The sequence below is a fragment of the Strix uralensis genome, chromosome 2 (assembly GCF_047716275.1).
Source record: "Strix uralensis isolate ZFMK-TIS-50842 chromosome 2, bStrUra1, whole genome shotgun sequence".
Lineage (NCBI taxonomy): Eukaryota > Metazoa > Chordata > Aves > Strigiformes > Strigidae > Strix > Strix uralensis.
Genome location: NC_133973.1, coordinates 64,943,661 through 64,966,347, shown reverse-complemented (window position 1 = coordinate 64,966,347; position 22,687 = coordinate 64,943,661). Strand labels below are relative to the sequence as shown.

Sequence of the window (22,687 nt, the reverse complement as noted above, 5' to 3'; positions counted from 1 at the left end):
GGCTATAAATAACTATTCTAGGCTGGTTCATAATTATTTAGAAAAGATGGATACTGAATATATAACAGCAGTGCACATACATTTGTCTTTCCCTGGCAAAGTCATATGTCAAAATAAATGATCTCATTTATGCTTTGTTGTTCTAGAATGAAGAACTGGTATTAAGCAGAGAAACCAAAGACAAACGCTTGGAGGATGGTTACTTCAGGATAGGTATGTCACAGTGGAAAGAAATGTGTATTGCTACTATTGCAACAGTTAAGACACATTCATTAAAACCAAAACAAACTTAAAACGGAGTTTTGATCATTTGCTTTTGCGTACGTGACCTTGTAGGCTTTACTTAATATAGTTTCCAATATCTCTTTTCTGAGACTGATGTACTAAACAAAGATGTAGTGTGACTCTTAGTTGTAGTGCAGAGAAGTTAGATGTAGCTGCCAGGATCGATCACCTAGAGTATTGTAGAGTCATTTCCAGGTTGTGCGAGATCACTTTTTCTGTCCTGTGACTGCACAAGTGCCTCTGTGTGAGCTGTGGTTCTTGGCCTGGATTTGAAGCTGCCCTACAGACAACTAGCTGTCTCGTCATGGGATGAGATTGGCATCTCTATAGCCAAGCAGTTCCTGGGGACAGTGCCAGGGTACCTGTTGTCAGGGAAGAGAAATTCTACTCGTGGACTGTATTTAGCTTGCTGGACAGAGATTGGGCATCCCTGTTATAACAAAAGCAAGGTTTTCTTTGTCTTAATGAATTGTAGTTACTGTGTATATGTTTTAAGTGTAAAGTCTAACTGGGCTTTTAAACTGGATTCTTATTCATCCTAATATAATTGAAGATCCTTTAAATAGGAATACATTATGTATGAATGATACTCCTTGTCCTTAATCCTCCTTGAAAACATGTAAGCCAGGGGCTCCATGTTTAGTTTCATGATATTAAATGAAAATCTGTGCCAAAATCTTCCCAGAGTTTGAGGTGCTCATACCCTTACACAGTTCCAAAGTTTTTATTCTTAAGTGTAATCCTGCTCAGATCAACATGCTCTGATGATACGCCTCATCTTGTTTGCTGCTGCAAAACAGAATCTGACATCAAAAATCACTGACTGTCTTTTGTTTCAGGAATGATACCAGTCAATCCTACAGCCACCAGCAATAGGTTTCACCTGTGAATTGTGATACTACAGATACATTTTTATGGAGACAGATTTTGTACCTCAGTTTGTTGAATGAGTTAGTTGAGGATATACTTTTGCTTCTTTTGCAGGGAAATTTGAAAACGGTGTAGCTGAAGGAACAGTTGACCCCAGCCTAAACCCTATTTCATCATTCCGGCTTTCAGTAATACAGAATTCGGCAGTTTGGGCAATTCTGAATGAGGTGAGAGGTAGTAGAACCTTTTAAAACTAAAACTGGCAAACGTGAGATTCTTCATTCTGTCAGTGTTTTGAAGCTCAAAATTTTGGCTAATGCTGAAAACAGTTACCTGTTATTACTGAGAAATGTAATAACCTAAAACATGACTTCTTTTTTTCTGATTCTCTATTTCAGATTCATATCAAAAAGATTACAAACTGATCATGGAAATCTGCTTTAGAGGAAAAAGAAGGAATCCTTGAAAATTTTTCCTATAAAATCTGACATCCTTAGCAAGTCACAAATTGAAAATACTGAGCATGCACCTTATTCCAAATTTCTTTCATTTTCACTTGAACTCTACCTCTTGTGAAATCTACTGTAGATGAGAAGATTGTATTTATCCCTTCTTATCTGATCCATCCAGAAACTGATGCTCCACACTGATAACATTCGTCTGAGGCCTAAGTTGTCCTCCACTTTAATGTGACTTTACCATCTTATGGTTACAGAACCCTGCTACGCTTAACCTGTACTATTTTGATAGTATAGTAATATAGAGAAGTTGTACATATTGTTACATTCCTTGAAGGAGAAAAAAATATAATTATTGTTAAATATGTTTTGTGAAGGGGGTACTTTCGGAGTTCCATTTATTTTCTATAACAAGAACCCTCTTTTATAGACTGTCAGGGATATATATTAAAAATGTTAGGGATATTTAATTTATTAAAATAATTTGAAAAGTACATATTTTTATGCAGTAAAATTTTAAATTGATATAGTTTTTTTTATGAATTCTCTAGTTTAAGTTATCTTTCTACATTTTTCTTTGGAGATGCAAACATAAATTAATACCATATTTCAAATATACTGCCATGTTTAAAAAAAACTAGATTAAGTTTCTAAATTATGTAGTTTTGTACACAGAATCTGAATGATGTTCAGAGGCATTAACAGAGTTCTGAAGAGCATTATTCTTTGGGGCTATGAAATTCCACTATGTACAGTTTGTAGCCACATAAAAAGCATGCTGAAATGTCTTGTTTCATGTTATGTACTAAATCTGCGGTGATTTTCGATTGAATCCATTGCATTTTAGAAGAATTTTTTCAATTCCAAACAGTTCTTTCTAAAAATCTTTGTAGACATTTCCTAGCCTGAACAAATTCATTTTCTGTATTGAAAATAATCATTCTCCAGCTTTGCTTTGGAGTAACAGAGCTTACCTTTTATCAAAAGAATTAATAGTAGTTAGATACATTTGATCTACAGAGCTCTCCTTTTAAAAAGTTCTGTTATTGCAGTGTTTATTTTGGATACATTACAGTGAGTAGTTACAGTTTATTTTATTTTCTTCCATTGTTCAAGAACAAGGTTTCAGTTTGACTCCTTTATTGATCAGTGTAGTAACTTGCACTAATGTTTAATAGGAACTGAATTTGGCCTCAAGTTAGTACCCTGCCTTTTCATTTCAAGAGAAACAACTGATCTTAAATGAGTTGGAAACTCAGTCAGGAACAGAAAGTGGTTTGGATTAAATCCAAAGCGGAAACGCTGCCGCTCCTCTTAAGAGTCCTTCAGCTGAGGTGCTTATGTGTAAGGACACAGGCATGGGAAGGTTTAAGCTACCAGTCAGAAATGGTCAGGAAGAAGAGAGAGAGAAATTCCTCTCTTTACTAGGAATGAAGTGCCTGATTGACACTGGAGGGAGGCATTTACCCTGGCTTGGGGATTCGCAGCTGTGCTGTGAACCAGCCTCCTGGAACTCAAAAGCTGGCCCAGTTGTCCCTGTGGGGAAAAAAGCCTCCATAATCCCCAACATCTTTGTGGTCAGGGCACAGATGCACAAAACCTGTTGTGGGGTCCCTGATCTGGAGTGAGGATTTTGAGTTCATACCTCCAGCATGAAAGTTCGACTAATAGCTTTGGCCTCTTTTTCATGACATATTTGTAAAAGGAGCAGGAGCCTAAACTTGACTCTCCAGCACTGCAAGCCACCACCCCTGGAATATAGAGTCAACCTGTCTTTTCTTCTGCCTTGTTGGAAAATTGTGTTGTAGCTTTGACAGTTCAGCAGTATTCAAGAGCTTAACTACTTCTACAGACCACAGTCATTTTGTTTTAGCTATGTTGTCTGGGGACACAGGGAAGACAAGACTTGTACAGAGAGATGCAAGACCATCTGTTTAGAACGACTAGTATAAGCTGAAGAAAAGTAGAAAGCTACCAGGCAGGCCTTGTTTACTTTTTTCTGATTGCATCAGGCGATGTAAATAAAATGTTACTTGGAAAGCTCGTCTTGCCTATAGAGACTGTGGGCATAAGCTAAGTACTGGCCTCATAGATTGAGTTTATTCTTGGATTTAGGAATGAGGGTGAGCAGGCTCAGAATTCCGTGTGAATCTAGCCTCTTGTGGTGCCACAGCCCCGTTTGTTTGTGTATAATGCTGTGCCATCAAATTATTGCCATGCAGTGGCTTCTTATCACACTTTAGCTAGCAGAAGCCCAAGAAAGTATTTAGGTTTTCTTCTCAGCTGTGCCTGTGAATGAATGATGCAAGTAATTTATAGCTATTTATTACAATTTAGAGTGCAGAAATGTTAGATATTGCAGTTTCTTAATATAAGTAGTTTTACTGACAGTGACTTTCGTCTTTTTCCATGAGTTCAAAAGTTTACTGGTACCATTTATTTAAGAAAGCTGTGTGCTTATTCTTGAAACATCACTGTTCCTGATGTTTCACAGTAGTTAAGATGAATCATTACTAATATATTTAGATATATAGAACCCTTATCACATTGATTGCAGCACTCTGGTTAACAGTATATTTTAGTTTTCAGAAATGTTGAGATGAAATTTATCAAAGACGACAAACCAACTAGTGCTTGGTAAAATATGTTTTTTTCCTAAAGATCGTTGCATTTTTATTACATTGTACTAGCAGGAGTTGGAATACTCTGGGCTGCTTTAAATATTCCTGAGCTTATATGCTCTCTAAATAAATGTGCCACATTAATACAAATTAACATTTTGTAGATTCAGGTAAATTCAGACCTGGTCTAATCAAACAGTTCTGCAAATATGCTTGGAAATTTTGCTGAGAAATAGAAAAAACAGGGAAAATATTTTCTATCTAATTATTTTTGCAGACAGATATTTTGGGCTTTCTACCTTTCAAATTCCAATCCCAAAGTCAGGGTAAAGTGGGACAAGTCTCCTTCCTGGACTTACGGTGAAATAACGCTTTGGCTGTTTGGCCCAACAGTCATTAGCTTGGGCATGGTTTACAACTGGGCAGGTGCCTCTTACATGTCGCAGTCATAAGTTACAGTATTACCACAAGAGTTCCTCAGCGTCTTAAACCTAATACCTGATTTTGTCAAGTTTTTTCCTGCCTATATTTATTTTCAAGTTATTTTTGTTGTGGACTTGAAAATCCTCTCTAGGCCACTGAATCTTATAGTAATCAAATAATGGAAAGTGTTTCAAACTAAACTGCATTGTCCTGTGATCCTGTTAGCTCCTTCTGATGCTGTTAAAGCTTCAGAAAAGAGAACTTCTGTGAAACCAAAGGCATTACCAGAAACCTTCATATTGGGGCAAATTATTCTTAACTTCTTATACTGGTTGCCAAACAGGCCAGCTGATGAGAGCACTGGCTTTCCTGAGCTGATCAGGATTGCTCTGGACCAAGAAAATATGACTGTCAGTATAATCTTGCTTTGCTCATTCAGGGGGTAGTCCTACTGAAAACTTTGTAAATAATGTGAACAGGATGTGATCCCAAATTAGCACTTTTAATTTTTTTAATTCAAGAGTGTTTCTAAAACACTGAGTAAGGCTTTGCGCTTTTGCGGACATCTCAAACATGTATTTGCATTGACAGAAAATATTCCTACAGATGCATTTGTTTTTTCTTAACTGAAAGATGGCTTAGAAAAATTTCAAACATATGATTTGTGGACCAATAAAAGACTGGACTCTTCTGTCATATCACTGCTTATCTAGCTGTTTCAAAAGCAGTTTTTAAATACCTTGAGTCAGTTTAAAGCAAATCAATTTATACTTTGCCCATGTTATACATGATTCCTTGAATGGGCTGGAGTGTGATTAGTCTTTGACAAAATTGAACAACTGCGTAAAATTTTTTGTTTTTTTCTTTTTCCAAGTATATTATCATTTCAGTAATCTCTGCTTTTTGTTGGAAATACTTGCTCCAGCTGAAGTATTGTAGTAATGTTTGCTTTCAACTTGGAAAATACTATTTTAGTCTTGTGGGGCAAAAAAAGAATTACATCTCTTAAAACCTTGCTCCCCTGAAATTAATTAAGCCTAGGTTTTGTATTTGTTATTACGAGGAAGGATGTATTCTGAAAAAGCTAAAGCAAGTAACTGTAGTAGAAAGGGGAAAAAAACCCTTGTTCTTAAATCACCTTTACAATCACCAGCATAATGCTGAAAGGCTATTAAACAACTGGTGTTTCCAGGCTAGCACTGATTGCTGACGTAAAAAACACTCCATGCAGACCTGATGAATTCATCTTTGCAAGTCACTTTTCTGACCTTAGTGGTCTCTTAAGGGTTTTGCTGATTTCTGCTGTAAACAGTGAGCTGCTAGAACTTAAAATAGCTTAATTTTGAGAACGATGAAGCCTTCTGTCGAGGGGACAAACTTTGGTATCTCTAAAGGGAAGGTACACAGGCCCCGAGTCATTCATTGATTTCAATGGTATTGCACTACAGGGCACTAAATATGAAGTATTTTTACTGTTGAACTGAAGTGGGTGACCACTGGTGCTAGGATTCCTGTTAGGGAAAAGGAGGCTGCAGCTGCCTGCAGGACGGGAGCTTGTGCCGTGAGTCAGGGTGGGAGCAGGTCCTGGCTGGAATCCTTGGCCTTGTGTGGATCAGCGGTTCAGTGCTTTCCTCATGAAAAGGGGAACGTTGCTCAGCATCTGCTGAGGGGGGAACACAATTCTCTTCAAGCCTTAACAGTGGCTGAAACACACAGTACTGTAAGATGCACTGCCAGCATATTTGGTATTTTAAGATAAATATAGTTTTTCCTCAGAGATCAAATTCTAGTATTGAAATATTAAGTCTTACTGTAACCAGTTTACTGTTGTGTTGTTTTGGAAACTGAATCCTAGTGCTCATGTTTCATACTGAACCCTGCTCTGGAAAGCTGTCATCTTCATTTTCCAGAAGGTATTGTTTGTGATGGTCAGTTTATACTCCTGCCTTGTGGACTTCACAGCTGCAGGCATTGCCACAAGCCCACCCTTGTAGCCAAACTAAACTTGTACGTCCCTTCCATGTTCACTGGCCTGCCACTTGTAACGGTGGGTGTAATAATGCCCACGGGACTTCTAGAGATTGGATTTAAAAACTTGCTGCTATATTTGGAAACCTGATATGGGTCATGTTAATTGTGCCTTTCATCACCGTTTCTTCTGTGTGCCAGAGTTGTCCATGTGTATTTTTGAAGTAATCATTAAAATAAATCTGTTCTCAAGTTCTTTCATAAGAGGAAAGGACAGTTCTGTAGCTAGAGAGAGCTGTTGCTTTACCATCGCAACACAATTAAGATCTGTACTCTCACACAATCCCAAGGCGAGGTATTCCAATATTATTCTTAAATAAAACTGCTTTTTTGTGTCACAACCCTCCTAATGTAGAGCTTATGCCAGTATGTGCAAAATATCTGCAGTAAGAGTTATGCTAAATAGACTTGTTGCAGTTAAATTTAAGCTACGGAGATGTACAAGTAACTTGTTTTTAGGAATGTACTGCAAAAGTATTTGAACAAAATTGCTAACATGTTTACTGTTGTAAATATTTTAATAAAAAAGGACACTTCAAACTTTTTTACACAATTATCTACAATAAAGAGAAATTTACAACCATTTACAAAATGTTTCTTAACTTTTTCTCTACTGTCAGGACAGCTAAGATAAAACCAAAATAAACATTAGATACATGAAGTTTTATTTCACTCTGTATTTATAAAAGGAACAAAGCATCTTCGTGAAGTTCCATCCACATGCTAATGAGATCAAATAGAGCATGATGAGAAGTGCGAACGGATACAAAAGAATAGCTGTGTTCTTCAAAAAGGGCAGTGCTGAAACAGAAGCAACAATGAAGCAAGTATGAAGTAGTGCTTTTTTGAAAAATGTGCTTCAGGTAGAATGGCCTTGGGGGAAGACAGCAGGAAAACAGAGTACTGCTCTGCCAGGTGCCTTAGAAGGGCAGTTTGTCATCTCTGCCCTGCTAGTCCTACCCTTATCACAAATGAAAGAGTACTGGAGTTAATTGCTATAGGTAATGCCCTGGAAACCTGTTTTAGCTAAAACTATAGTCTTAAAGTCACCACAGAATTTTTTTATCCGATGCAAACATTTTGCAGTAGATTTACAGAGGAACAGGAAAAACAAGTTGTGGTGCTACAGGTCTAATACAAAAGGGGAAGTTGGTGAAGAACAAATTCTTTGGTCAAGATGTCCACCCAGCTGGAAACATGGGAGTGGTAAATTTCTATCAAACTCCTTTACCACAAAGAATTACTTCAACACCCAGTTGAGCCTACGCTTTACAAATTAATAGACTAAAATCATGCTCTTGTTTTTACTCAAATAGAAAAGAAGCTGCTGTTACTCACCACTGTATCCTAGGAATGTCACGTAGATGTAATAGCCAATTGCAATCAGCCATAATGTATTCCCAACAAAATACCCAATCACAGAATCGGATATGATGACATCTGAAAGAGACAACTGCCCTCAGCTGGTTTGGCAGAGCATGATTTTTGAAGCAGAGCATAAAATATTCTACTTACAGTTGATGAAAAACAGCTGGATAAAATGCAAAATGACTAGAAGCGGATAGAAAGCATTCAGATGAACATCAAAGGCGTATCCCCACTCCACATCATAGTCTCTGTTCTGCTGCTTCACCAAGTATTTATTAGAGATGAACCTACATGAAAAGATATTTGCAAATGTTGTTAATGTGAATCTATAAAGCTGACCAACAAAACATTGGTTTGAGATAGTAAGCTACACATATCCTAACTCTCTACCCCAACAAAGTATCTGGGAGAAAAATATGCAAGAATTATGCAGACCAGGCTCCCATTAAAACATTTTTGTTCAAACTGTAATTGCATTCTTTGCATTACCCTGCTGGTAATACAGAAACATAGCTTTTTAAAATGGATTTATCAACGCAGTCCAAGTTCTCAAGCAGCGTGCTGCTTTTGTTTGTACACACAGAGATGGCTTCAGAAGAGAGCTTGCACACCATCAGCACACCTCACACAGAGAGGGTTTGTCCTGGCTCCACAGCAACGGTGCACTGCCAGCACGAAGAGAGGGCAGGCGAGCACTCTGCAGATGAGCCCGTTCTTTTACTGAAAAGCAGCGCTCACAGAGTGTGCGCTGCCTGGTGTTCCAGCATGCAGAACAAGCCTTGAGACTTTGTTTTCTTCAGCTGAAGTTCTGCTGACGTCAGAAAATGCATCCCATTTAGAAGAGGAACAAGAATTCAATATAAGCTCAGAAATAAGAAGTTAAGAGTCCAGAGCTTCTCACAGTAGCTTCCTCCAACATACTCTTTGTGCCAAGGGCAGGGTCAGAAAGTGGTAGAGCCTCAGTGCAAGGTGAAGGGAGGCAAGAAGGGGTTTAGACTCATCAGGAACAGGGGGAGCTTTTTTAAAAAAAAAAAAAAAAAAAAAAGTGACCCTGCACTGGAAGAAGGGATTCGAACCAAACTGGAGGCAGGTGACTGATATTTAGGTCTGCAAGAAGCTGACTACAGGACAGAGGAAAACCAACAGCTGCTGAAGTCCTTTTGGTTCAGGAGACTGCATCCTGAGTCACAAATTGCCGGAGGGTGGGTGGAAGCATTACTATATGCTCTTCCCCAAGCAACTTATGGGTTGCTGTCCCAGACAGAAGAGTAGGTCACACAGACCCTTCATCTATCAGCAACAGTTCTTGTATGTGCCTCATCCTGAATTCTGCGATTACAAGCAGGAGTTCCCGAGGTTACTGTTTGAAAGTAACCTATCCCTCTTCCGATCGGCATCAGGTTAAGATGTAAGCTCCATCACCAAGAACTCTTAAGTGCCCTTGCCTCCTTAAGTTCTTGGTAAAATAAAAATTCTTGCTTTGGTGCCCTCCCCCTGCCACAGCACAGAAACAGCAACTTCCCATTGTTTCATAGTTCCCTTGCCGGTGCAGGACACATCTGTAATGTGCCGAGGCCTGGGTGATAAACTGATTCACTACTGCCTCTCCCCTTCTGCAGGTGTCTGGACATTACAGGATAAGAATGGCAGTGACTACCGCCAAAGCAACAATACCAACATGCGTGAAATACAACAGGCATTACTTGTAGTGGAAATAGCTAAAATCTTCAGCAAGAAGCATGGGCCAACTGTATATTGCCCTATGTAAACATAATCATCCGCAGGCTTACATTACTTAAGTTGTTCAATCAAAATAAGGAATGAAGAATTTTTTTTTTTTGATCACATTGTTTATTTGATGTTATTGCTGAAGACTAGCCAGCTCAAGAAGAAAGCAAACAAGCCGAAACGTCCATCATAATCCAGACTTTCTGAACATTCATCTTTTGCAGGAAATAGTAAATAAAGAGATGTGTTCTTTTTTAAAGCAGCATTTTGAGACAATTTCCACAACAGCACAAAACCTATAGTCAATACATACTTTATAAATTTTGCCCCAAACAGAGAATCAAGTGTCTTGCAAACAGCAGGGGACTATCCATGCCCAAACAGCAATACTGAACTCAGTTTCAGACGTCACTACTTACCACATTAGCGTTGCAATCAGGAGGCCAACGCCTACGCAGTCTATAAATACAACCCAAAGTAGCAGCTTTATTGTTTCAAAAAACCCCATGTCCAGCACAAATCCAAATCCTACAGTAGACACTGAAAGGAGAAAAAATTATTAAAGTTAGCTGTGGAAAAGAAAGCATGAGATCTTAAACCAATGGTTTTTTTGAGTACACTGTTAAAAAAAAATCATCAGTTTCCTTATTATTTTTCTCCCTGAGATTTTTAGTCCAACAGCTTTTTTTTTTTTTTTCCCCACCAAATACTAGGTATAACACGATTTATTCATAATATAACCCCTTTCACAGATTGGAGAATGCTCATCTGTACTTGGGTTTAACGATGTAACAGCAAGTTATATTGCTCCGCCCAAACTATTTTTAAAAAATTCACACAGTGCTGCAATAGAATATTCTTTGTCTTATCAAAGCTCCTTGTTAACCCAAACCATGTGTGTGGTGATACCTTCATTTCAGAGTTAATGGTTTTGATATTACTAACAGCAACGTGCTACATAACAGAAGACTAGGATAATGCTTCTTACTGTGTTTTCAATTCAATCTAAAAATTACAGGACACATATTGTTTATAGCTCAATTCTGCAATATATAGAATCTCACTAGGGTCTTTATTGTAAAAACAGTATTTTATCTGTAACGTTCAGATAAACCAAATCAGTTCAGTATTTTTGAACTAAAGCAATGCTATGTGGCATGGGTTTTTGTTACTGTCTGTAAAGTTCCAGGGAACTACACAGTTTGAAACGCAATAGAAAATGAGTTGCAACAGAAAGATTAATTCAGGACTACATAGTATTACTTACACCTCCTGTTTTCCAATTCCCACTTTGAGTTCCAAAAGGTTAGGCTATGGACTGGGGGTGTGTTGGGGGTGTGTGTGTGTAGAAGGGCCATGAATGTTCATCCCTAAACTTCCCTTCCCTTTTACACTACTTCCCGGTACTCACCGCAGAGCCAGATACTGAGAAGCACTAAGAATGCAGGATCATCTCTTGCCCATTGGTCCTTTGTCTGTTTTCTGTAGTGAAAGTTCCTATAAACCCTCTGCGGTGAAGTAAACAGGTAAAGCATCTGCCAAAGCGCAAACTCAAAGTCCATCTGTCGGAAGTGGAAGAGCCTCCGCAGGTACTTGTAGCGTTTAGCCCCAGCTGTGTGTCTCGCCGCATCTCTGGGGCTCAGCGCCCCGTTGCCCTGGCTCCGAGAATTAACCGAAGTGGTTGGCAGCATGTTGCTAGAGAAAGAATTTCCAAAGATGCGTTTGGTTTTGCGTATACCGAGGACCAAAACCAAAATCACTCGACGCAGGCCGCACCTGCAGTGCTGAAGTTACAAAAACCACGGACAAGTATGAACTGTGACATTTGGAGCCCAGTCCGCCGCGGCCCGGCAGTCACTTCGCTGAGCACTGGGGAGGCAGCAAGGGGGAAACTAGGAGAAGGCGCCTCCCCTTCCCGTGCCGCTCGCCAGGTGCCCCCGCCGCGCCCCCGCCCCTCAGGGCTGCCCGGGCAGCAGGCTCGCTCCCTGCGCGGCGCCTCCCTCCCATCGCAAAAGCGAATCGAGCTGTTAACGGCCGACGGGCTTCGCGGGAGGTGAAAGGCCGACGGGCGCAGCCAGGGGCAGGGGATGGAGCCAGTCCGGCCCCACTCGAAGCGACCTCCGCGGCCGCCCCTCCTCCCACCCCACAAACGGCCACCGCCCTCCCAGCGGGAACCCAACCCACCGGGCCCCGCGCCGCTCACCCCTCAGGTGAGGGGGGCGAGGTCTCACCTGCTGCCGCGGCCTGCAGCGCGACCCCCACCGCCCCCACCGCTCCTGCTGCCCGGAGCCTTCCGGCAACGTCCCCCGCGCAAGCGCTCCGGTTCCCTTCCCGGAGCCGCCCCGCCCCTTCCTCCCCCCGCCGGAACCGGTGGCAGGGCTCGGCGCGCCAAGATGGCGGCGGCCGCTGGTGGTAGTGGTGGTGTTTGGGTAGGCCCTAGCGAGGAGTAGAGCCGGCCTCGCCGCTATGCCCAAGTACTATGAGGATAAGGAGGAGGACGGGCGGGCTTGTGGGGGGGTGAGGGAGGACCTGCGGCAGTGCCTCCTGGAGAGCCCCTGCGTCCTGCAGGTGAGCGCTGCCGCCCTCCGGGGAGACAACCCCGTGGCTCCCGGTGCTGCGTCGCTGCTGCTGCACTTGCTGCCCTCCCCAGTTACGCCCTGAGGGAAGGGTGTCCCGAGGCCCGCTCCCTCGCCCCGGTGGGCCAGGCGCTGGGCAAGCCACTGTCTGAGGCGGCCCCCGCCGCGCCCGCGGCCCTTCCTGATGTGGGGGCGCCTTCTGACGGGGGAAGGCGGCCGGGACCGCGGGGCGCGGAGTGCTCCCTGCGAGGGGAGCGGCCGCCTCCCACTGGCGTCGGGCCCTTGGGAGAGAGAGAAGCTGTTATTTCGTCCCTTTCAAGCCTGTTAATTCGTGTTTTAAGAAGGTTATGAAATTGTAACTTAAGTCAAAAAAGTAATGGACAGGCTGAAGAGGGTCCAGAGGAGGGCCACAAAGATGATCAAAGGACTGAAAAGGCTGAGAGAACCGGGTTTGTTCAGCCTAGAGAAGGGAAGGCTTAGGGGAGACCTTATCACCATGTTCCAGTATTTAAAGAGTGGTTACAAAGAAGATGGAGATGGAAAACAGGAGGGATAATGGGTAAAAGTTGTTCCTGGAGATATTCCAGTTGGAAACGAGGATAATTTTTCATAATGAGAACCATCAACCACTGGAATAATCTCCCCAGGAATGTGGTGGATTGCCCAATGTTGGATGCTTTTTTTAATATTGTGCTGGGACACCTTCCCTAGACCGAGCTTTTGCCAAGAAAGGTTGGACCTGATGATCATTGAGGTCCCTTCCAACCTGGTATTCTGTGATTCTATGAAGAAAATGCAAGTCACCGTACCGTAGCAAAGTCCTGAGTAAACCTTGTCTGAAGTATTTTGATGTCTCTTTGACAAGCTGCAGAAACCCATTAAGTCTTTAATCCTTTCTTTTTCATCTAACAGGAAAACAAAAGCCCTAAACAATGCTTGAGGGAAGGACACTGTAGGAATTTGCAAATGACATTTTTTGCATGCAAAAGATCAATGGTAAGTGTAGTGGTTTTTCTTCTGCTAGCAGCCTGCTTGCTTTCTGTCCTTTTCCATGCTTTCTGAAAAAAACCACTTTAATTCAGTAAAACTCATTGAGCAGAATAGGTCTTGCCTTTGAATGCCATTTAAAATATGGATGTTATACACTATTCTCACAAAGAAAAAGTTGTATAGTGTGAACAAGATGGAAAAAAGCATATTTAAATTAAATTAGGCTCAGCATGTAAATGAGGTAGGTATTTTTACTTTTTGTTTAAGTAAAGCTTTGGTTTAAACAGTATTAGTAGATCAAGTAGTTGTAAGATAAGATATTGACAAATTAATTCTTGTCTGTGAACAAAGAATATTTAAGTGAAAAGAATGTGTTACTGAAAGATTTTCACTGTTGAAGCAGGCTCTTGCTTTCATTAATTTTCCTGGAGGGCTTGAATTCATGATAAAAGTTTTGGGGGGTTTTTTATATAATGAGTTATCAAGTATGGTAGTGAGAAGCTAGTTGTAAAAATGTAATTAGATAAAGTTTCCCCAGTTTTGATACGAGTACCTTGTCTAGAAATACCTTGCTTGTGTTTCCGTAACACTTAAGAAATAGTTAAAGTGTGGCAAAGGTGGTATTAAAACTTTCTAAGCATGAGTTAGTGCAGGGCTCATTCTTATTTTTAGCCGATGTGATACATAATGAAGAATACACAGCTGAAACTGTACCTAAAATTTTTATTCCATTCTGTATTCTTGCTTAAGTCATAGGAGCTTCTGGACCTCTCCTATATGAATTGTATTAATCCATGAAGTGACAAATGATTATTTCTGTGTACAGGAAAAAATGCTGTGTATTGAATGCTTGAAATACCTATTTGATGCTGCACTAGCAACATATATATCTCCAGATGATGTGCCTGTATTTCTGTCTGTACATTGTTAAGGGAGGCTGATGAAACTTAAGTTTCTAGCGAAGTGTCTCCAGTCATGCCTGGACTTCCATGCCAGGAAGAGGCCTGGCTCTTACATGAATCTATTTAACCTCTACAAATTCTAAGGCTGATAAGTGACATTTTTCTTGTCCTGTTAACTCTAAATTTCAATAATTGTGCTCTGCCAAATTTGTTACTTGGTATAACAGTGAGGCTTAAAGAGTATTTAAAAACAAGTTAGACACTAAATGTAGATATAATTTACAATATGCTAAAATCATTAGGCGTTTTGCCTAGATGCTATTTTCTTTGTGAGAAAATACAATGTCTTATCAGAGGAGTAAACTTTCGTACACTTTAGACATTAAAGTAGGAACAAGGTTTAAAATGAAAGCTACGTGGTTATTGGACAGGCCGTGTCATCTTGCAGTTTAGATCTTTACACATTTTGCTGCAGTCCTGAATCCTGAAGGAGGGTTAGTTAAGGGAGGTAAAAGATACATCCTCAATCTAATATCTGAATATGGCTGAATTGCAATCCGAAACTGCCATCTTCAAGACTGACTATCTAAATTCAGAAGAATTCCCCCAAGATCAAAGTATGGTTTTCTGCTGCACTGGGAGAGAACTTGCAATTTAGTTTCAGTAAGTGCTGCACCGTAGCTGTTATTGTAGCTTTACTGCAAGTTTTTGCAAATGCTTTTTTTGTAACCGCCAAGAAGAAACTTGCAGATTTTACAAGCTGAATATTATTTCAGTTTTTACTGATTGTTTTTTTCAGATACTTGTTGTATTTAAGTTATCCCTGTCCTCACTGACATTTGCAGTGACTCCCATTTCAACCCAATCTGAATTTTCCTCCTTCATCTTGTCAGTTAAGTTTGGAAAAACAGGTCTAAGTAGATTTACGCTACCTTCTTTTCATGCGTTCCTTGCCACCTCACTATGCTGTTCTGTGATTTGTGGTGTTATGCTGTTTATTTCAGAATGCACAAGGTGCTTATTACATAATTAAAATTTTGAGTGAGATTTAAGATAATGTCTGTTTTCTTGGAAGAACCCTATGACTTGTTGGCTACATCACTGATTTTCTTTACAGTGACTTCTGCTTTATTCTGTGCTTTCTTCTGATGTTACAACGTGCCAAGATAGCACAAGCACTCTGAAGTATTTCTTTTGCAAAATGTATGGTTTTAATATATTGACTTCAATTTTCAGTTGGATACCAGGGCAAGATTCAGAGGAAGGAAGGGATACTGAAGTCCTTGTGAAGAGACCCAGCCATGGAAAATCAGGGTTCATCAGCGCTTTAAGCAAAACAGAGATTGAAGTATGAAGATTGTATCTGCTGCATGCTTTCATGCAGTGTTTTTGTGGAAGGTTATCTACTCCTGAGTTATTCCAATAGATTGACCTGGATGTGCATTTAAATGCTAAAAAGAAGGCAAGCATAAAACTGCACATTCTGGCCAAAATGGGTACTTGTCACGCACTTGCAATAAAATATGTAAAATCCAGAATAAGCTGCAGAAGTTATCATTCTGTTTTGAAGTGAAGTTGTCTTTTGTGGTTTTACTAATTCTGGTCATGTTTTGCTATTACAAATAATACAAGATAGAGAACTGGGAGTTCACTCAACGGGTGTCTCAGAGGATGCCTCAGGACAGAGCTGTTTCCAGAGATGATGAGTTGACCAAGGTTGTGAAATGTATGTGCAGGCTGCTTCCTCCCCAGTAGGTTTGCTACCCAATCAACCTGCACGAGTAGGTAGGAGTGGCGATGTTTTTGCAGTCCCACATGTATAAGGATGGCATCTCATTCCTCTTGCTACAAATTCCTTTCAGTGTGATGATTGACATACATTAGATTAAAATTTGATTACTCTAGATTAAAGGATGTCTGATTTATCTTTCAGTAATCTATCTTCTCCTTGTATTGATACAAGAGAACTATAGCATTACTCTAGTCAGTGACTTGAAAGCTGTATGCCAGGATGTAGCTAATTATATATCTTTGGATGGGTGGGGAAGGTGTTCCTCAGGCCAGCAGTTAAGGAGGCTGTGGCTGCTACTTCTGTGCTCTATAAGTATTTACAACAATATTTGAGTTTCTCTGAGATGACCTTGAATGATCTTTCTGCATTATTTTCAAAACAAGTCTATAAATACTAATCTAAACATATGTACAAACGAGGGATGATCATCTGTTTATCGGAAGTCGTGTTCCAGATTTACTTTGTGAGCATTTTCCTTCTTTTTGTGTTGTCACTTCTGTCTAAATTCCTTGGTTCACATTTATGGTTGTAAAATGTTCAAATTGCCATTCATACTTATTTAAATTGTAACTAGTTTCTGCTATGTACTTCTTAAAACTTGCTTTTCCTTTAGAATTTTTTTGTGCTTTGTAAAATTTTATATAGTTTTACAAGTTATAAAACAGCTGCAGTGAAAAAGTAAAGAAATTAATAGAGGAAAACATTGTTTTGCTTTCCTTTGATCAAGGATGGCTGTGGCAGATCTGTCTGCAGTATGGCAGTGTTCTTCGAGACATAGGTAACATCTATCAGTCAGTGTCTCTTGCCCCACACTGGTAAGGAAGTGGGATTTATGGGGGTAACAAGCATTAAATAGTGCTTAAACTGTGACTGTGGTCAATACTTACTGGTTCTGTTTAAGAACTTGTTTCTGAAGAATACTTTGTTTTCCTTCCTTCAGTGTCTCTACCTCCTTCCCTGCCTTTTGAAGCCTTTAAGAAATAAATGGTAGTGTAACTCTTACATATGGAAACTGAAATAACTTCAGACGAGCTGATTAGAAACAAGATTAGGAAATAGCGAGGGGGAGAGAGAGTCCTAGTAACTTCTTTTCTTGGCTAAAGCTTATAGCCATGTGGCTGATTTACATTTAGTCTGAACAGATGCATGCAACACTTACTGTTTGCAAAATTAAGGACTTCAGTGAATAGTGCGTGTTGATTATTTAATTCGGTCTGTCTTAAGCAACTGCTCTGTGATCAGTCAAAGTATGTTTATATTCCTTGTATGTGTAGGATTTTATTTTTGCAATCATAAGTCAACACCAAATTCACATTTTTGTGTTCTGTTGATCATGTGAAAGCTAGTTCATTTGCTGAGGTGCTGTGAACATCCTTTGTTTTTACAACCTAGTTACCATATTGTCTCTTTATGTATAGTAAAATGATAAATTGATGTGATGTCTCTAAGAGTATTCTTAACCTAGCACTCTGATTTCAAAGTACTACCCACAAGCCTTCTCCATGGGGGAAAAAACTTTTTAAAAAAAGGAGTAAAAATAAATCTAAAGCTACTTGGCAGGTAATTAAATGTCAGAGGGAAGAGTGGGAATGGTATGTGGTTTTGGTAGTCAAGGTCTCTTCCATGGTCTGCCCTGCTGCAGGGGACCATGGGCTTGATGGTTCAGGTGATCTGTCCCTTTCCCAGCCGTAATCACTGAGCCTCACCTAATGGTGCTGCGGCAGCTCCTTTTGGAAAGGAGCAGATGGATAACAGATCATAGACAGATAACTAGTTATTTTTAGTAATTGGCTTGATCCAGTGGAGATCAAGTGGTAAAATTAAATGCAGTGTTTGCCGTTGGACATTCAAGGATTTAATAATTAACAGAATACGTGTATTATTTGATCCAATAGAATATTAGTGTCAAGACTTCCTAATAGTTCACTAAGCTATCTAGGACAGTATAAACGTACATATAATATGTAATCAAAATACTGACTTGCTCAAGAGACTGTCATTGTTCAATTCCAATATTGTGTAACATAATATTCTGTCTAAAAATGACTAATTATATAATTGCCTTGGGACTTTGAGCACTGTCTACTTGAGAGCTATTAATGTTTCTTGTGTGAGAAGTAATTTGTTTCATTAATGGGAAGCCCTAAGTACTATAAATTTGTATATATGATTCCAGCTTTTTTCCTAATACACCAAATGTTTTTATTTGAATATGTTGATATTTTTAAGTCTCGTGTCTTGTGCTACACCACTGGCTTTTAGTAAAAAAATACGTATTTCTAGACTATGGTAGATTTTGCAAGATTGAACATGTAATGCATCTGAATTTGTGAAACTGGACTGCTGAGGACAAAAGGTTGAAATGACACCAAAAGGCTCTTACTGGTTTTAGAGTCACAAATATATGCAGTGCTAACGATTTGTGTTGCACAAGGACAGGACGCAGTTTGCAAAAACCTTTCACTGCTGCTGTAATTTCTCCCATTTGTTTTACATGGTGGCAGAGTCAAAGGGCGCTGAATGCTGTCGAGATTCATGTCGCAGACTGCGGCTCCATCACTGTTAGGACCTGTCTGTGTTACTACATCTGGTTTCAATTAATATGTTCTCTCTCCGGCCCAATCCTGCAAATGAGTTTGTATTTACATAGCTGTAAACACATATTGCAGAACTACTCACGTGCTTACTATGATAAATAATAGGCCATAGTCATTTACTCTGGTTTGAAAATTCTTTAGGTCATTAATTCTGTTCTTTCAAGTTAGTATGAAGTGATAAGCGTATTAAGTGGAACCTGTTTAATGGAGGCTCATGTGTACATATATTGAAAAGTGAGAGGAGTTGGCGTTTAATGCATTTATTATTTCAGTTACACCTCTTAAAAGGAAAGACAAAGCATCTTTTAAAAAAAATCACTTTTGAAAACTTTTCTGCTTCCAGAGTGTGTGGGTTTGTATTACAAACAGCTTCATTGTTCACTGGTTGGCATAAGAAATTGGTTGTGTTTTCTCTCTTCACTTTTAAGTTTCTGGGGAGTAGCAGGTTGGATGATAGGCTTTTTTTCAAAGCAAAATTTTCAAATAATATTATTATTTCAGTGGAAGCCCAGAATGAACTAGACTACACCTTCTGCTCATAAGAAGAGCACTAAGTGAAATCATCTTCTAAAAACATGCACCCACAGAATGTAGGTGGTAAGCAGTATCTGTCATTTAAGCCTTTGATTGGAAAACTTTGGAGTTACAGAACTGTAGCAGCTTTGTTGACATGATGAATGTCACAAGTACTCATGCTGCCTTAGCATTTGATACATGGTCATTTAGAATATGTGTATTTATTCTAAATATGTATCTCATTGTCTAAAGCTGAAGAGTATGACAGTTTAATTTCCATCATAAACTGCAGTTGACAGAATAGTAACCAAAAACCTTAAGATCCTTTCTCCCTTTTCTGAATGTGCACGCCGAATTGTTTGTCTCTGGCATGGTTTTGCTGCAGATATCTTCAGAAAATTATTAACCAGTTATTTCTGTAAGTGGTACACCATGATGACTTGACTGACTCTTTGCAGGAAGAAGATTCTGTAAACATTGAGAGCAGCTTCTTGAAGCGGACTGTGCTTCATTTTCAGGATTTGCAGTAGGTTGATTAATAATGTCCTTAAACATTGAAAGCAGAAGCAGCAACAAGATTAGTGTTTTAATAGCTGCTTAATGAGGTTAGTAGCAGGTGATATATTTCAAATAATAATGTATTTTAGTAGGTAAATGTTGAAAATATTTTTTTATATCAAGCTGAGGTTTGCTTGTCCTGATGAAAGCTTTCATGTGCCAGATTCCTTCTTTGCATGTAGGTACTAATGGGCTGCAGTGAAATGGAAGGGAATAATTTCTTAAAGATTTTTAGTAACAGAAGAAAAAATACAAGTGAATCTCTGTGACTTAGAACAAGATATCAAAGCTATTTTTGCAATATTGCTACTATTACTTTAAACGGAGCTGAGGAAAAAATAGTGAATATAGAAACTGGTTTGTACTTCACAAGTTCTAATGATAAACCGCTACTGTAAAATTGTGTTGTCCTTCATTGTGAAGGATGAGGAATTTAGAATTTCTCTTCCAATTTATGGCAGGAATTTTTGAGGCTTTTTTGGTGGGTGAAGTTTTGACGTCTTTCTGGTACGTAGGTCACAGAGGCCTAATATTTGTTTGATATTGTTTGTCTCAGGCTTTTGATTCTGTATCAGCTGTAGCGCTCTATCGGCTATAGCAGGATGGCTTCTGGAAATCTGAGTGGGAAGAAATCTGTTACAGATCGCCGGGTCACTGGCATGCTGAGGAAGATGAGGTTAAATAGTGTGCTGAGGGGATTGATTATCAGATACGTAAAATTTTACATTGCTAAACATAAAGGCAGAAACTGCATAAAGGCCTTTATCAGATGAGACTGGACATCCAGTGAAGTGTCACTGCCTGCTTCATATGAGCAGTTAAGGTAAGAGAGTTTAACACCCTTCATCTAGTCTGACCTTCTGTGAAGGTTAAGTTTTTATGCTAGAGAAAGGCGCTGGCTCTTGAAAAGGGCATAAAATGTGATCTAAGTCTTCTTTTGATAGCGTATTTCAATAGTTAGCAATCCCCCTGTTAAAAGTGCATGTCTGTCTTGTGGTTAGAATTTGACTTCAGCTTCCACTTACAGGAGAAGGGGAAGGGATGGCTCTGCAAAAGAGGTCAGTAGTATCTTGTATTTTCCTGCTGGGAATGCATTTAAAACTAAAGAAAAGGAGTGAGCTCTTAATATTTTTTGGATGAAATGCATGAATTGACTTCCTAGAATCTTGTGTTAAACCTGTCTTCCTTAGTCCCCTCACAAATTTCTAATCTTTTAAGGGTTACAGGTTGGGGTTTTTTTAAATCTACATACGGGTAAAATCCCCTCTTTCTTTGTGCACTATTGATTGTGCTTCCAAGGCTCATGACACATTTTGTCACAGTGTTAAGTTGGGAGCATGTGTTCAATTCTTTGTCTGTTACAACCCTGACGCTCTTTTCAGAGTCAGTAAGTTTTTTCAGTCTGCTGTTTTCCAGGTGTTCAAGGTATGGCTTTATATTCTTTTCCTGGATGTATAACCTGAGATTTGGCTATAAAAAAAATAAATTCTGAACAGTATGCTTTATCAGCTGTTCCAGAGCTCTTATGTGATGACCCAGTTCTTTTGTTCACTGTAGTGCCAGCTTTTGTGTTGTCCGCAAATATTATCTGCAGTGAGTTTATATATGCTTCCACATCTTTGAGGAAAATGTTGAATAGTTTAAAACCTGGTAATGGTCCCAGGGCAGCTCTCCAAGTACCTCTACTGAAATACAACTCCTCTCTGACAATTAGTTTTTGAGGTTTGTTACTTAGGTTTTCTTAATCAAACAAATCTATAACCTTACCGAAAAATCAGGTACATGAAAAACCTGCCTACCCTATCTGTTCCTACTCTGCTGGCTTTTCTCTGATTTTGCCCTGAATAACTCAGACAGCTCTGCCTGTAAATAACATGGTGGTTCTCCATGTCCTCCTTCGACGCTGGTGCAACATAAGTGCCCTCCTGGTCCGTTGGGTTTTAGTGCTGTTTCTATTCACTGATGCTCAGTGAACATCAGTAGCAAACACCCTTCTTCCAGGAGCCTTGGCGGGGAGTTGTCCAAGCCCACTGTTTTTAAAAGGTCGTATTTTGGTTGATGATTAAAATTGTCATCAGCTACAAATAAACTACAGTGTTTTGTGCTTAATACTGTTGAGCTCTGTATTAAAATTGAAGGGTGTTAGTGATAGCATCTATGTACTTTCTAGCCTGTTCCAGCCAAGTATATTTAATATTTTTATGAGAGGATGGCTTTAAGTTTGCATGGTATGCAGAGGAACTTCTATTTTCCGTCTCCCTTTTGTTTAAAAACATGGCATGATTCATTAGCTTTGTGCTAAACTATGACCAAAGATAACTGTTAAAAATCACATGTGTTTGGCTAGGCATTGAAAATGTCTATTCTCTATCAGTTCTGTGTGATTTCGAAGCAGAAGTGATTGCATGGAGTTTCGCTAATGACGGGTGGAAAGATTAAAAATTCAAGCTGCTTCTCCTGGCTTCTCCTTCCAAATTCGGATCATATTGAGGTCTTGAGCTGGCAGCTTCCAGCACCAGGGAACTGCAACAGGCAAATTGAAATTCTTAACCAGTGGTGTTGGGACTGACTCAGCTGGTGCTTGGCCACGGTCCTTTGCAGATCATGCACAGTTGGCTGGAGGCACCCAGACAAGTGTGCCCGTGCGTATCTCACTGATTCCCCACTTGAGTGTGTTGCCTGCGCACAGGAGCCCCTCACATACCTCCTGGGACTTCCTTGGGAGTAACCTGTCTTCCCCTTGACATTTGTGCATTCTGTAAAAATAATAGAATGAGCTAGAGCTTGACTGTGACCTCTTCTCACATTCTTTCAAATTACACTTAACACTGCTCGAGCAAGTTAAATCCTTCATTGAGAGCAGTGTGGTATAGAAATTGGTAAGAAATGGAGCAGAGACTCCAGCTGGGCAGCAGTTTGAACAAATGTAGCTGGCTGAGCCAGCTGTCCTGCAACTTGGGGTGTGGACGGTGAGG

The 22,687-nt window shown here is 39.8% G+C and overlaps 3 protein-coding genes across 6 annotated transcripts in view; 2 read left to right on the top strand and 1 right to left on the bottom strand.

Moving 5' to 3' along the window:
• The window catches only part of MGAT4A (alpha-1,3-mannosyl-glycoprotein 4-beta-N-acetylglucosaminyltransferase A), an 83,304-nt gene extending 76,036 nt beyond the window's left edge, over positions 1 to 7,268 (top strand). For all 3 annotated transcript variants that reach the window (XM_074859028.1, XM_074859030.1, XM_074859029.1), the window contains exons 14-16: positions 147 to 213; positions 1,270 to 1,382; positions 1,554 to 7,268. In XM_074859028.1, the coding sequence (XP_074715129.1) occupies positions 147 to 213; positions 1,270 to 1,382; positions 1,554 to 1,580 (207 nt within the window). In that variant the 3' untranslated portion in view covers positions 1,581 to 7,268. The remainder of the gene's footprint in view (positions 1 to 146; positions 214 to 1,269; positions 1,383 to 1,553) is intronic.
• On the bottom strand, positions 7,185 to 12,099 carry UNC50 (unc-50 inner nuclear membrane RNA binding protein). Of its 2 annotated transcripts, none has more exons than XM_074859031.1 (6): positions 12,013 to 12,099; positions 11,193 to 11,476; positions 10,201 to 10,321; positions 8,201 to 8,340; positions 8,024 to 8,125; positions 7,185 to 7,486 (listed from the first exon to the last, which is right to left on the bottom strand). In XM_074859031.1, exons 2-6 carry the CDS (start codon positions 11,470 to 11,472, stop codon positions 7,350 to 7,352), a joined length of 780 nt encoding a protein of 259 aa, XP_074715132.1. In that variant the 5' UTR covers positions 11,473 to 11,476; positions 12,013 to 12,099; the 3' UTR covers positions 7,185 to 7,349. The 2 variants fall into 2 exon arrangements, with proteins under 2 accessions (XP_074715132.1, XP_074715133.1); XM_074859032.1 differs by having other exon boundaries at positions 11,193 to 11,565; positions 12,013 to 12,097.
• Positions 12,100 to 12,141: 42 nt separating this feature from the next.
• On the top strand, positions 12,142 to 17,475 carry COA5 (cytochrome c oxidase assembly factor 5). Its single transcript, XM_074859027.1, has 3 exons — positions 12,142 to 12,349; positions 13,270 to 13,353; positions 15,486 to 17,475. Exons 1-3 carry the CDS (start codon positions 12,248 to 12,250, stop codon positions 15,525 to 15,527), a joined length of 228 nt encoding a protein of 75 aa, XP_074715128.1. The 5' UTR covers positions 12,142 to 12,247; the 3' UTR covers positions 15,528 to 17,475.
• Positions 17,476 to 22,687: the final 5,212 nt, after the last annotated feature.